The sequence below is a fragment of the Bufo bufo genome, chromosome 7 (genome assembly GCF_905171765.1).
Source record: "Bufo bufo chromosome 7, aBufBuf1.1, whole genome shotgun sequence".
Classification (NCBI taxonomy): Eukaryota; Metazoa; Chordata; class Amphibia; order Anura; family Bufonidae; genus Bufo; species Bufo bufo.
The window spans coordinates 94,911,386-94,927,112 of NC_053395.1; the positions used below are offsets into that span (position 1 = coordinate 94,911,386).

At 44.8% G+C, this 15,727-nt stretch overlaps 1 protein-coding gene across 1 annotated transcript in view; it reads right to left on the bottom strand.

The window, feature by feature from the left end:
• The window catches only part of PFKL (phosphofructokinase, liver type), a 388,593-nt gene that overhangs the window by 280,682 nt on the left and 92,184 nt on the right, over positions 1-15,727 (bottom strand). Inside the window, exon 6 of the mRNA XM_040439347.1 lies at positions 9,720-9,764. Within this exon, the coding sequence (XP_040295281.1) occupies positions 9,720-9,764 (45 nt within the window). The remainder of the gene's footprint in view (positions 1-9,719; positions 9,765-15,727) is intronic.

Genomic DNA, 15,727 nt, shown 5'->3' on the forward strand with positions numbered 1-15,727 from the left:
ACAACAGGCCTGGACAGGCCTCGGATTGCGACGTATGGCGCAACATGCCACTGTCTTTCTGACTGAAAGGCACCTGAAAAGGGGTACGCTGATGTAATAATTGTCTACGTACAAGTGGTACCCTTTATCTAAAAGAGGGTGCAAAAGACCCCACACTATTTTACCTGCCACATTGAGGGAAGGGGGGCATTCAGGAGGGCAAAACTGGGTATCTTTGCCTTCAAACACTCTAAATTTATAGGTGTAGCCAGATCCGCTCTTACAGGGCTTATAAATTTTTAGCGCAAATCGTGCCCTCTTCCTTGGCAAATATGGTCAAAATTGAAGCCTGCCTTTAAAAAGAACAAGTGGGAGGGGCATGCGCGAGGCTCGCATGGCGGACGTGTTCCCCTGAGCTCCGCTCCTCGCGCCGAACTTACCCCACATTTAGCGCTGATTACTCGGCTCCACGGGCTCAAACCTTCATGCATGTATTATGTATGTGCACCGCTTATCACATGTACAGCGCTATGGAATGAATGGCGCTTTAATAATAAATAATAATAATAATAATAATAATAATAATAATAATGCAAGGGACTCCTATGATGACCCGCAACAAAGGGAGAACAAAATCGATGGGGACCCCCGTACCGTCGCAGACTCTGCCGGAGCTCTTCAGAAACTCGGGCCGAAGCAACATGGCGGACCCGGCTCCTGCATCCCTGAGCCCGGCGTCCTTGGCAGCTAGCAACACCTCACTGCCTTCGGACATCCAAGACCCAGGTAAGGCTGAATTTATAGAAACATCGCCTCCCTATTTCGCTCTGAGCTGTCCCAAGCTGTAGATGAGTTTTCCCGCGAGATCCATGACCTGGGCACCCGGGTCTCTGACTTGGAGACGCGTGCTGGTGACCTTTCAGACGCATTACACTCCGACAAGGCGGATATTCTATCTCAAGCAGCTCAGATCGCAGCAATGGAACTCAAGCTGGAAGACTTGGAGAACAGAACCAGGAGGGGTAACCTCCGGATCAAAGGTCTGCCAGAAACCTTTACAGACCTGTCGACCACATTGTCTGCATTGTTCCAGGCCCTGCTGCCACAGACAGACCCGGCGAGACTCCTGATGGATAGTGTCCACAGAGCCCTGGGGAGACCTCGCTCTGATGCCTTACCAAGGGACGTTATTCTCAAGTTTCATCACCCTGGCATACGAGACCAAATTCTGGCTGCCGCCCGCAACCTTACTGAACTTCCCGGTCTGCCCCCTTCAGTGCATCTATATGCAAACTTGGCCCCGTCCACACTCCGCAGACGCAGGGACATGAAACCGGTAACCTCGGCATTACAAAGAGAGGGAATCGAGATCCTACAGAAGGCAGGAGTTCCATGTGACCAAGACCCAGCTCCAGAAGCCGCTCCAGAACCCCAGCGACCTGCCAGGGTCTGGACAACAGTACCCTCGACTTCACGGAGACCAGCTTCGTCACCACCCGCTTGAGACTGGGACTTTTGCTTGTCTTCTCCTAACCTGTCACGGCATCAGGATTATCGTTGTTGTATCCTAAGGTTCCTCTCCATCCCCCTTTTTTATTTTTCTTATATTATGGTCCACTAGCTCTGACTTTGTAGTCTCTTCACTTAAAGCTGCTGTTTTGCCCGACATCCAACAACTACCGGGGACTCTGCGTGAAGGACTGTCATGTTTGCCCCTATGTTTGGGCCCTTTAGGCTGGGTTGGACGACCTCGTTTGAGTCCATACTCCACCCTATTGTACCCACCTTTCTTTCCCAGGCCTACATAGGCTTAGTTCTATATTGTTATATATGTTTTCAACTTAATGATTTTTTTTTTCCTTTTTCTGTCTTTATCCATATCAGGGGATTAGCTCATATTGCATTGTTGTTTAGGTGGCGACTGGAAGTGGCGTTCCTGAGGCAGCTCACATGGGCAGACTTTCCCCCTCCTACATGCCTCTTGACATCCTACCATGTGTAAGTTATTAACGCACAACGTGAGGGGGCTTAACTCCCCCAGAAAACATAAGTCTGCTTTTTCCACATACATCAAGCATTCACCCGATGTGATCTGCTTTCAGGAATCCCACTTCCCACCCTAAATACTTCCATTCCCAATACACACGCTTCTATTCCTCCCCTTATGTTTCTAAAAGCAGAGGGGCGATCATCCTACTGCGTAACTCCTTCCCCTTTACACCCCTACGCTCCATAATAGATCCAAACGGGAGATATGTAATTCTCTTGGGCACTTAGAGAATAAACCCTATGTATTGTGAACGTTTACGCACCCACAGAGGATCCCATTGCCTTTTTTGTTTCTATGCACTCTATTATTGAACCCCTCACTTATCACAAACTAATGTGGTGTGGGGACTTTAACTTTGTGCCCAACCCAGTACTGGACCCCCCCCCCACCCCCACCCCCGGCTCAAGCACGCCCATCAACCCACAACATCAAAGTTAGGCAGGTGATGGAATCCCTGTCTTTGGCGGATACCTGGAGAGCACAACGGCCCCCAGAGGGGATATACTTACTATTCTCCTTCCCATCACTTATACACCAGAATTGATCTAATATTAACCTCCTCCTCTTGCCTTCCCTCCCTAGCTTACTCCAGACATGTAGTGTCCTCATTATCGGACCACGACATGGTCTTAGCTGACTTCACACTAGTCACCAGCTCAAATATTCCTTTCACTTGGCGCCTGAACGAATCATTGCTGACCCGGCCGGTTGTGTTCGTTACTGGACGAACTTAAACATTTTTTCTTGATAAATAACACCTCAGACACTGATCTTATGACCCTGTGGTTGACTCACAAGGCTTTCATGCGGGGCAAACTCATTCAGGTCGCCTCAAGAAGGATAGGTCTTTAGCCCAGGTTACGCTAGAATCTAAAGTGGCCAAGTTGGCGAGAGCCCATCAGCAAGCCCCGACCCTATATTTATTGAAAGAAATAAAAGACATCAAAACTTAATTGAATACACTACTCTCAAATAATACAGAAAAAGCCCTCCGCTGGACATACTCTTACTATTACAAGTACGCTAACAAGCCAGATAAGATGTTGGCTTGCCAACTAAAGGCCAAGCAGAGACTTAATCAAGTCTATCAAATCCGTACAAGATCCTGGCAGAACCACTACTCACCCAGACATCATACATAATACCTTCCAATCCTTCTACAAACATTTATATTCGACACAGAATGACAAACCCAGCCTCAAGGCTGATGACTTCCTCTCCTCTACTTCTCTCCCGAGGGTTTCCCCTGCAGCATTGGAGGAACTCAATAGTCCAATCATGACTTACTCAATCAAAACTTTAAAACTAAGAAAGGCCCCAGGCCCAGATGGCTACACAGCACTTTACTTTAAGAAATTTGCCGACCAGCTAACCCCCTTCATTACCCAATACTGTAACCATTTGTTACAAGGCTCCACACCCCCACTCGAGTTTAACGGCCAAAATCACTGTGATCCCCAAACCAAATAAAGACCCTCTCCTGCCCTCTAATTATAGACCCATCTCACTCCTGAATCTAGATAATAAGTTATTCACCTATATCCTAGCACGCAGACTTAATAGACTTCTACCTGACCTGATACACAAAGATCAGGTTGGCTTTATCCCCAGCAGAGAAGCCCGGATAACATAAGAAGGGTTTTGGGCTTAGTTCATCAGGCGAACAGAGCTGCAACTCCAGTAGCTTTATTAGCACTAGATATAGAGAAGGCCTTAGACACAGTTTCCTGGGCCTATCTTTGGCGGACTCTCTCTCAATTCAACATTAGAGGCCCTTTCCACTCCACCATCCAAGCGCTGTACTCTTCGCCTCAAATTACCTTCCTCACATCCTTAGTCTATTCCAATTTTTAGGAGAACACGCCAGGGAAGCCCTGTCTCCCCAGCCCTTTTTGCCTTAGCCATGGAACCATTAGCGATTAAGATTAGATCCCATCCAGATATAACAGGGATCTCGGCGGGGGGTGTGGAGTATAAACTGAGCCTTTTTGCTGATGACCTCTTGCTAACACTCACCAATCCCATCATATCATTCCCTTCCCTTCTGTCCCTACTCAAGTCTTTCTCAGCTACGTCAGGCCTACAAATTAACCAATCTAAATCTGAGCTTTTGTTGGGTAACGTCACTCCGCAAGTCAGTGAGACAAGTTCCCATTTCAACACAATCCGAACTACCTGCCATACCTGGGGATTTCACTAACCAAGTCACTTAACTCCCTGTATAAAAATAACTATCCTCCCATGTTCACCCAGATACGGAAAGACCTGCAGGCTTGGGAACCCTTCCGGTGTCCTGGGTGGGTAGGATTCACATAGTGAGAATGGTGGTTCTCCCGCGGCTCCTATACCTGTTCGGCACTCTACCGATCCCGGTCCCAGCGTCTGACTTAAGGGCTGTCCAGGTTGACATCCTTAAATTTATTTGGGCTCATAAACGATCTCGCATTTCTAAACTTGTTATTTGTCGCCACAAGTCTCATGGCGGCCTTTCAGTGCCAGACTTCGCACACTATTACAAGGCAGCCAGACTGGCTCAACTATTTCTGACATCTCTCTGCACAAGCACAACCCATATGGGTTACCCTTGAGCATTCATTGTTAACACTGTATTCCTGGAGAGCCCTTATCTGGACCACCTCCTTGTTACCCTCTTCACTCAGTGTCAAATCCTTGCTCTCCTACTATTCATTACTCCTATGGAGATCCATTAGGTTCAAGCGCTCTCTCCAGTCCAAACCGTCTCCCTTAGAATACCTTCTGGGTAATCCGGCTTTCCCCCCTGGACTCCAACCTGGGGCCTTTGCATGGTGGGTTGAAAAAAAATTGTGCTCTCTCCAGGCTTTCCTAATACGGGGTAAAATGCTATCTATGCCAAATTTTATGGAGAAATTTGCCTCACCGGTCCGTGAACAGTTTAATACCCAGAGAGTTTTCTCCTTTCTCCACTCCTTAACAAATGGTACCCATAAGATTGACCATACCCCTTTTGAAAGGCTAATGTCTTTCTCTCTATATAAACTGGGTCTGCTTTCCCGGATTTATACTTTCCTCAATGCGCCCCCAGAAGATTCTAAGCTTCGTTACATGTTAGAATGGGAGGCTGATCTATTGGAGGAATCCAGTGCATCTAGATGGCACCAGCGCTCTCGGACACTCTCCAAGGGGTCGTGGCAAACCACCCTGGCTGAGACCTCAATTAAAGTCCTTCACCGGACATATCTGGTGCCGGCCAAACTACATCACTTCTATCCAGAGGTTCCTTCTACTTGTTTCCGGGGCTGTGGAGAGGAGGGTACGATGTTTCATACCTGGTGGACATGTCCCATAGCCTCCAGGTTGTGGGGTCGCATTAGCGATCTGCTTTTATCCCTGTTGGGACACGCTCTCCCCCCTACACCCTCGGTTTTCCTCTTGGGTGACAAGCCATCAAAGTTAACAAATGCTAAATTTAAACTGACCCAATATATCTTGCTTGCTGCTAGGATCCACATTGCCTCCCAGTGGTGTTCCCTGTCACTGAATTACCAGGCGGTGATAGATGGGGTCAACAAGATCTACCAACTTGAACGGCTGTCAGCTATCCGTTCGGATACATTTACCCTATTTGAGGGAGTCTGGGAGCCTTGGTCGTCTTCCCCCCATTCCGCTAATCTTTCTCTCTACCCAGAACTTTGATGATAGGATTCTGTGTGTTTTGTCCACTACTGGGGAATGGATGGGATTGTGGGTCTTCTCATTTCCGTGCACCACCTGAGAAGTAGACCAACAGATACATCATTGCATGATTACTACCCCTGACATCATGTTACTATTTCCTTATAATTTTTATATATTTTGTTTTTGTTTATATGTCTAGATTGCCTATTTGACTGGACAATCTGTCCTTTATTTTGTGCACATTGTGCTCTGTACCTTTTTATTGTGTAAAACTTCAATAAATACCTTTGAAACATAAAAAAGGACAAGCGACTCATCCACGGCAATATTTTCTTCTGGGATGTAGGCCTCTTTAAATTTTTTATTTAAATAATTTAGAAATGGGCCTAATTTTATAAAGTCTGTCATGGCTGGGGTCATCACGTGGGGGGCAGTGTGTTGTCAGCGAAATGAAGAAATCGCAGGATGTCTCAAATCGCTGTCTTGTCATTACTTCCCTGTACATGGGGGTATCGTACAACACATCAGATGACCAATAAGATCTCATAGTGTGTTTTTTTTATGAGACCCCAAAATTTTAAAATGTCCGGCACAACAAGGCACCATACGCCATTCTTGGCGTAATATGAGGTGGGGTGACTAGAGATGAATTGAGCAGCGTATAAATTGGTCTGCTCAACCATCAAACTTAGCAGTTCTTCTCATAAGAAGATTTTAAAAAATTCCTCCACCCCCCCTAAACCCCATAACAACATAACGGATGCCTGTGACAGAATTAAATTCTGAAACAGATGGAGTATATGACTCTGTGGGCATCCATTCGGAGTCAATGGCGCTAGTGTCAGGCAAAGAGTCTTGTCTGCGATTTTGCTGTAGCTCGACATCACAAGTGTTAGCAGACGATGACAAAATTTGAAACTGTTCTGTCTCGCTTGCACTTTCTGTATCAGAAAAGATAAATGCGTATGCCTCCTCTGCTGTATACATATGCTCAGCCATTTTATATGATGCAAACTATATAATTATATATACATACATACATACATACATACATGTATACACACACACAGTCAGGTCCATAAATATTGGGGCATCGACACAATTCTAACATTTATGGCTCTATACACCACCACAATGGATTTGAAATGAAACGAACAAGATGTACTTTAACTGCAGACTGTCAGCTTTAATTTGAGGGTATTTACATCCAAATCAGGTGAACGGTGTAAGAATTACAACAGTCTGCACATGTGCCTCCCACTTGTTAAGGGACCAAAAGTAATGGGACAATTGGCTTCTCAGCTGTTCCATGGCCAGGTGTGTGTTATTCCCTCATTATCCCAATTACAATGAGCAGATAAAAGCTCCAGAGTTCATTTCAAGTGTGCTATTTGCATTTGGAATCTGTTGCTGTCAACTCTCAAGATGAGATCCAAAGAACTGTCAATATCAGTGAAGCAAGCCATCATTAGGCTGAGAAAAAAAAAAAAAAAAACATCAGAGAGATAGCAAAAACATTAGGTGTAGCCAAAACAACTGTTTGGAACAGTCTTAAAAAGAAGGAACGCACCGGTGAGCTCAACAACACCAAAAGACCTGGAAGACCACGGAAAACAACTCTGGTGGATGACCGAAGAATTCTTTCCCTGGTGAAGAAACAATCAAGAGAAGACTTCACCAAAGTGAATACAGAGGGTTCACCACAAGATGTAAACCATTGGTGAGCGTCAAAAACAGGAAGGCCAGATTAGAGTTTGCCAAATGACATCTAAAAAAGCCTTCACAGTTCTGGAACTACATCCTATGGACAGATGAGATCAAGAACAACTTGTACCAGAGTGATGGGAAGAGAAGAGTATGGAGAAGGAAAGGAACTGCTCATGATCCTAAGCATACCACCGCATCAGTGAAGCATGGTGGTGGTAGTATCATGGCGTGGGCATGTATGGTTGCCAATGGAACTGGTTCTCTTGTATTTATTGATGATGTGACTGCTGACAAAAGCAGCAGAATGAATTCTGAAGTGTTTTGGATGATATTATCTGCTCATATTCAGCCAAATGCTTCAGAACTCATTGGATGGCGCTTCACAGTGCAGATGGACAATGACCCAAAGCATACTGCAAAAGCAACCAAAGAGTTTTTTAAGGCAAAGAAGTGGAATGTTATGCAATGGCCAAGTCAATCACCTGACCTGAATCCGATTGAGCATCTCACTTGCTGAAGGGAAAATGCCCCAAGAACAAGCAGGAAATGAAGACAGTTGCAGTAGAAGCCTGGCAGAGCATCACCAGGGATGAAACCCAGCGTCTGGTGATGTCTATGCGTTCCAGACTTCAGGCTGTAATTGACTGCAAAGGATTTGCAACCAAGTATTAAAAAGTGAAAGTTTGATTTATCATTATTATTCTGTCCCATTACTTTTGGTCCCTTAACAAGTGGGAGGCACATATGCAAACTGTTGTAATTCCTACACTGTTCACCTGATTTGGATGTAGATACCCTCAAATTAAAGCTGACATTCTGAAGTTAAAGAACATCTTGTCCGTTTCATTTCAAATCCATTGTGGTGGTGTATAGAGCCAAAAATGTTAGAATTGTGTCGATGCCCCAATATTTATGGAACTTGTGTATATATTTCTTTTTTTTTTTTTTTTTAAACGCCTAAACTATTTCTAGCTAACTACCAGTACTCTGGCAAACTAACAAAAACGATCTAATTATCGTAAAATTTTTAAATATATATTTTTTTAAACTATAGTACACTGAAGTTCTGTGGGGAGGAAGGGTGGTTGGAGGATGGGGTGTCAGGGGAACAGTGTGCATTTGGGCACCGTGGTGTGTTTATTTGCTTGGGGACACTGACTGGAGACCAGGGCAGAGCAGCTCCAATCTCCTGAAGTGTAACTGTCACAATGAGGAGATCAGAGCTGCGCTGGATGATTCTTGCCTGCCGGCAAGCAGGATGCGCTGCGATTGGTTACTCGCATCTGAGTGACCAATCACAGCGATCGGGAAACAGGGACCGCTATGATTGGTCCCCCGATGGGTGCCCGGACAGCTTTGCTGTCCGAGACACCCGTTAAGATGCCGGTGTCACCGCAAGTATACTTGCGGTGACACTTTCATTTCATGACGTACTGTGCACATCATGATGCGGTAACTAACACCACATCATGACGTACATAGTATGTCATTCATCACTAAGGGTTTACAGGTACCCTTTTTCCTAATCCTGAAAAAAACAAAACAAATACAAAATAAACCTCCTTCACGAGATGAAACATTTCGGTGGGATGAGCCAACGATCTAAATGTGTATGGGGCCTCCCAAAATTTCTCCCAACTGCATTTGTCAGTGAAGAAAAGGTTCAGATAGTTGAATTTCAACATACCAGATTCTGTTGAAGAAACTTCCACCAAAGAGATACAAGACGTACTTAGATACCTACATAAACGTTTGGAGACTGTCATTATTGTCAAAAGTTGTGCAGCCAGGTATTAGGGAAGGGTGCCTTTAACGCAGTCCATGTCATATACTATATTTCTTCTTTGCAGGTCTGTTGTCAGGTGAACTTATATTGGAGTTATTTATTATGACCCACTATGCCAAAAACTGGCATGAACATGTGGCACGGCCCTGTTTTGTTGTATGCTTCATTTTTACACTGCCGACTGCACTGGGTAGGGGTTGGGGTGTATCTAAGGCGAGGCGACCAGCCCTGGCAAATTCACTAACATTTACGGCAGTTTCCTGACGTAATAACGATTTACATCTTCTCCACCTAGGGGGCTAGAGCAGATTTCAATTAAGGAGCATGGGCTGCCAGAGGGTGCGCCTAATTTTTGAAGAGGCCCGTGCTTGGTCTTTGATAAAAGACTGCCATTGTTGTTTTATACTAAATAACCAATAGTGCTAAACAATAAAGAGATACTAAACAATCAAGAGCTTTACACGTGATAAAATATCATATTTTAAAAAAAGTGTGATCAATGCAATATATGAATGAGATGTACAACAATTATGTTATTACCCACAGTGTCTTCCCATGACTTCCAGCACAAATGTTCTCTGGTGGCTGTAATAAAAAAAAAAGGTAACATTGCTGTATTAAATGGTGAAAATATCATAAAGGAATGCAAAGAAATACAAAAAAATATGAAGCAATGCAACACATGCAAGCTGCAAAGCATATATTGGTCCTGTGTTGAAATATTGATTTTAAAACTGCTGTGGTGTACTCTGGTGTTCTTTACCTTCCTCCTGAGAACCTCCATCTATTGTGTCCACTGGTGGTGGTTACACACTATCAGCAGTTCAGTCCCACTACACAGGAGCATTGACTAAAAAATGAAAAATGGTGTACATGTACGTCATTGGTGTGTGGTGAATGCATGGAGTGACTCACAAGCTGACCAGACTCAACAGTAGGCAGGTGCCGGCTGTGTAATACAGGGGACTCCCACCTGTGATGACCAGGATCTAAGATAACACTGGTCTCAGTCATTCGACCCCAAAGATGCCATAATCAATAACAACTGTCTCCCTCAGTACTCCAATTAGACTCCCTGTGCTGAATTTATGCAGTAATAATTTTCTTACACTACATGGTCCCATCTTATTTTATTCCGTGGGGCCCTATGAATTATAGTTACACCCCTGCTCTGGGGGTATACTTACACTTTTTTTCCCCCAAAGGAGCCCCAGTTACAGGGGTAAACAGACCCCTGTGGGGGCATTATACACAAACAGAGCTGATCAGGGTTTGCCAAGACCCAGCAGTTCTGCCCTTGAGACAACCACCGATCATATGATTGTCGGGCCCAATAGAGGAAGTGGCATAGTCGCTTCTTCTATTCACTGAGCACTATGCACTATGACGGCAGAAGAGGTAATGAACTGCTTCTGCTTTCTCCTCCTCCATCACTGGCAACCGGGGACTCAACCTGCTAATCGCACGGGCAATCGGCTGCTTTTCTGTCCAACAGGATGGGGCAGGTAAACTGTGGCTGTGCACCCCGATCTAATCAAACCACACCAATCACTTACAAGTTCCCCTGAGACTTAGGGTGGGGTCACATCATGTTTTATGCCTCTGTTTTACTTAGGCCTCTTGCACACGACCATATGCCCTCTGAGACATATGGTCCGTGAGCAGGCCATATGTCACGGAAAGGCATTGATCATGCGCACGGGAGCACTCTCCATGCTCTGCGATACTAGACTGTGCAGTAGCGCATCCTAGTATCGAAAAATGTCAAATCCCTGCATAGAGGTCGATACCAAACAAAAGTATTGAATGGGTATCGAAAATTCAATACTCAAAACAACCCTAATTGGTACTGATATGGTGTACATACGATTTTATTTTTTTTAAACTCGTTTTATTGGAGTTTAACAAGTAAGGCAAGTTACAGCATTATCAAGCAGGGTTAAATCCCACGCAGGGGATACATTGACATCATGAAATATCTCTACAACCTTGCATCCAACATGAAGAGAGATCCAGTCTCGAACAGGAAGAAGCAATCAGCAGATATAGTGAAGCAGCAATCCAGAGCACGAATATTATACAGCAGGCGCATGAACCATATCAACTACCGAGTACAGGCATGCATTATGTAAAGTTAAAGGAGATGAACACCACCCTCCCCACACCTTGTGAAACTTTTGTGGGCATTTCCTGTGAATAAATAAAAAAAAATTCTATACTCACAGCGTGGTTGACCAGTGATTTCCATTGGCCTAGTGTGGGTGTTCTATCAGCCATCTCAAGGCAATAGCTTTTCTGGCTAAGAACAGAGTCTCACTGAAGAATACCCTGTGATAATGTCCCCAGATCTCCTCATCTAATATACCCAGAACACAAACCTTAGGGCAAAGCGGTACTGCAGAAGGAACCATAGTTGTCAATACCTCTATCACTGCTCTCCAGAAGACTTTTAAATAAATACAATCCCACATGAGGTGCCAGAAGTCAGCATTATCCTGTAAGCATCTATTGTGTGGTAGCCTGCCCATTTTGTGTAATCTAGTGGGCGTGAGGTAGCTTCTGTGCAAAACAAACAACTGGATCAACCTGTTGATTGATGGGGAGACCTTCATCGGAGCCATCAAGGCTTCATTCCAGTCAACAGCTGTCAGAGAAGGTATTGAGATCTTTCCCTTCCCTTCAATGGCGAGGGGGTTCAACAGCATTCGATTATTGAGCGGGTGCGTATAAAAGCACAGAAAAGGATACCCCTTGGGCCCTGTGATCTTAGAATTCCTATTAAAGGGTATTTTGAGAGGTTTCGTTCTCTTTCCCCAAATTGAGCAGTTAGCGCGTGTCTCAGTTGCAGATATCTAAAGAAAAAATTCTGAGGTAACTCGAATTCCTCCTGCATCTGTGAAAAGGAGCGCAGAGGGCCCTCAACACATAGGTCTCGCAGGATAAGAACCCCATGGGATTTCCACAGATTCACCCCTTCTAATTCTCTCAAATGAGTAAACATGGGGTTATCCCATATTGGAATATCATCCGGGAGATCTTTGAATGACTGCATTTTAGCAGCACTCCATACCTGATAAGCCAATCTATGTATAGGGAGCAGACGTTTGGGGACGGAACGTGACTCTTCCAGTACTGGCCATAGGGAAGACATGTGTAAATATTCCCTAAGGTAGCATTCTGCGTTCGGCAATTCTGATGCTGAGATCCAAGGAGTTAAGAATTTCAACTGACCAGCCAGGTAATATAGGGAAAAAAAATAAAAAAATCAGGCAGGGCAGCTCCCCCTCCAACTTAGATCTCTGCAGAACATTAAGGGATAGCTTCCGTCTAGCCTCTCCCCAGATAAAATTAGCCACCAGTGAATGAATGCGACCAAAGAATCCCTTCGGTACCGGCGTGCATGCGTGTGCCAGGAGATAGAACCTTGGGCAAAAGAATAATTTTGACCAGGTTTAATCTCCCCATGATTGATAACGGTAGGGACTTCCACATCCTGAATTTATCAGTAAACAAGGCTTCCAGGGGTGCTATATTTAAAGAATATGCCAGTTGGGGGTCTCTGGTGATCACAATCCCCAGGTACTTGAAGTGGTCCACCACTAGTAAATTGCAGTATTGTGAGGGCCACGTATGTGTCCATAGGGGCATAACTGCGGATTTCGTCCAATTTATGTGCAAACCCGAGTACTCCCCAAATTTTTCTATTTCAATCGCTCTAGGGAGCGTAGTCTCAGGTTTATCCATAAAGAGAAGGAGATCATCCGCATATAATCCCACTTTATCAATTCTATTTCCCATGCTCACACCTTCGAAAACCTGATCCTGTCTGATTCTGATTGCGAGATGTTCTATCGCTATGGCGAACAGTAGCGGTGATAGGGGGCACCCTTGCCTAGTGCCTCTATGGAGCTCAAAAGACTCTGAATGCGACCCATTTACTAATATGTTTGCTTTGGGAAGTTGGTATAGTATCTCCACCCACTTAATAAACTTAGGGCCAAAGCCAAAGCTCTGTAACACTTCTATTAAGTACATCCACTCCACTGAGTCGAAAGCCTTGGCTGTATCTAGCGATGCCAGGGCCCAGTGCTCATCTCCTGCCATTCCTATCTGTGCGATGGCCTGCGCTCTCCTAATGTTATCAGATGTCGATCTGCCCGGTATGAAACCTGACTGATCTTTATGTACTATAGTGGCGATTACCTTGTTCAGTCTAGTAGCCAATAGCCTAGTAAGAATTTTATAATCTAGGTTCAGGAGCGAAATTGGTCTATATGACCCACACTCCAGAGGGTCTTTGTCTGGCTTCAGGATCACCACTATAGTAGCATCATACATGGACTCTGACAGCCGATGCCGTTGCTGAGTGGCCAGATATAATTTAAGAAGTTAGGGCCCCAATACATCAGCATATTTAGAATACACTTCTACCGGAATTCCGTCCGGGCCAGGCGCTTTACCAGCCGGCAGCTCCTTTACTGCCATTTGGATTTCTTCTAGCGAGATGTGTTGTATATTGAGCTGCGGACTTGTAAAGGTCTGCAGACTTGAAGCATTCCAATATATCCCCGACTGATTCTACCACAAAGCCCTCAGGATTCTTTAGTCTAATAACCAGGGGGGGGCATGCTGTTACTACGTACAATTTGAGCAAGTAATTTGCCCGCCTGATTACCCGTCTCAAAGGATTGCTGCTTTAAAAATAATAATTTACGCTCAATCTTTTCCCTGAGGTGCATCATATAAAGCCCACCTTTAAGCATCTATTCTTGTCTATTCACTTCAGAGGGATTAGACCTAAACAAGTTCTCCGCCTCCTTGCAATTCGTATGTAATCCCAGTTCCTTGCGCGCAGAATCTCTATTGATATAGGATATGGACGATTTGAGGCATCCCCTCAAGTAGGCTTTTATTGTCTCCCAGAGTAGCAAATCAGCAGTCATCATATCCTGCACTTCCAGAAATAACTGATGCTGGTCAGGAATTCTATCATTCGCAGTCATAAGGGACAACCAGAATGGATGAATGCGCATTTTGATACTCTGCTTGACAACATCATGGAGTCTGAGTTTAGCAAAGATCGGTGCATGATCCGAGGGTCCCTGTGGTCCATATCCAACATCCACAAGATCTGTGTATACTGCTGCATTGCCCAGAAGATAATCAATTCTGTACAAGGCACCCCTGGCAGGAGTAAAGCAGGAGTACTCCCTCTGAAGCAGATGTTTCAGTCTCCACATAGCTAGCCATCCCAGTTCCTTAATCATTCTAGAAAGGACGGTGACATGTTGAGTGCAATCACCTTCTCCCCTTCCTGAGTAAAATCTATCCACATCTTCATGCATTACTAAAGTAAAATCACCCATGCAGAGTAGTTTAGCATTGGGATACTGCGCAGCAAAGCTCATTGCCACCTGGAATATGGTTATAGTAGCAGGGGGGGGGGGGAATTGTACAGTCGTGGCCAAAAAAGTTGAGAATGACACAAATATTAGTTTTCACAAGTTTGCTGCTAAATTGCTTTTAGATCTTTGTTTCAGTTGTTTCTGTGATGTAGTGAAAGATAATTACACACACTTCATACGTTTCAAAGGCCTTTATCGACAATTACATGACATTTATGCAAAGAGTCAGTATTTGCAGTGTTGGCCCTTCTTTTTCAGGACCTCTGCAATTCGACTGGGCATGCTCTCAATCAACTTCTGGGCCAATTCCTGACTGATAGCAACCCATTCTTTCATAATCACTTCTTGGAGTTTGTCAGAATTAGTGACTTTTTGTTTGTCCACCCGCCTCTTGAGGATTGACCACAAGTTCTCAATGGGATTAAGATCTGGGGAGTTTCCAGGCCATGGACCCAAAAGGTCAACGTTTTGGTCCCCGAGCCACTTAGTTATCACTTTTGCCTTATGGCACGGTGCTCCATCATGCTGGAAAATGCATTGTTCTTCACCAAACTGTTGTTGGATTGTTGGAAGAAGTTGCTGTTGGAGGGTGTTTTGGTACCATTCTTTATTCATGGCTGTGTTTTTGGGCAAAATTGTGAGTGAGCCCACTCCCTTGGATGAGAAGCAACCCCACACATGAATGGTCTCAGGATGCTTTACTGTTGGCATGACACAGGACTGATGGTAGCGCTCACCTTTTCTTCTCCGGACGAGAAGACTGAGGCGAAAGTCTCAGCTTTTAATATCTGCATTTATGACTAGCCAGTATAGTCAGTGGCATATCCGTTTGGTGCATTTTTTCTGTGATTTATATGATTGTATTTACATCCGCACAATGCTCCGTTTTGTGTAGGATGCCCTTGTGGTGCATGTGGACCGCGCCGACATCCTCCACCGTATGCATTTTTTGCTGGGGATAGTCGTTTGCTGCGGTCCACATGCGGTGGGGCTGCTCCCCCAATGTAAAACACGCTACAGTGTTAGGGGTTGAGCCGCTCCTCCAGTATTGCCACTATATTTCTGTGTTTTTGTCGAGTTTCCAGGCCATGGACCCAAAAGGTCAACGTTTTGGTCCCCGAGCCACTTAGTTATCACTTTTGC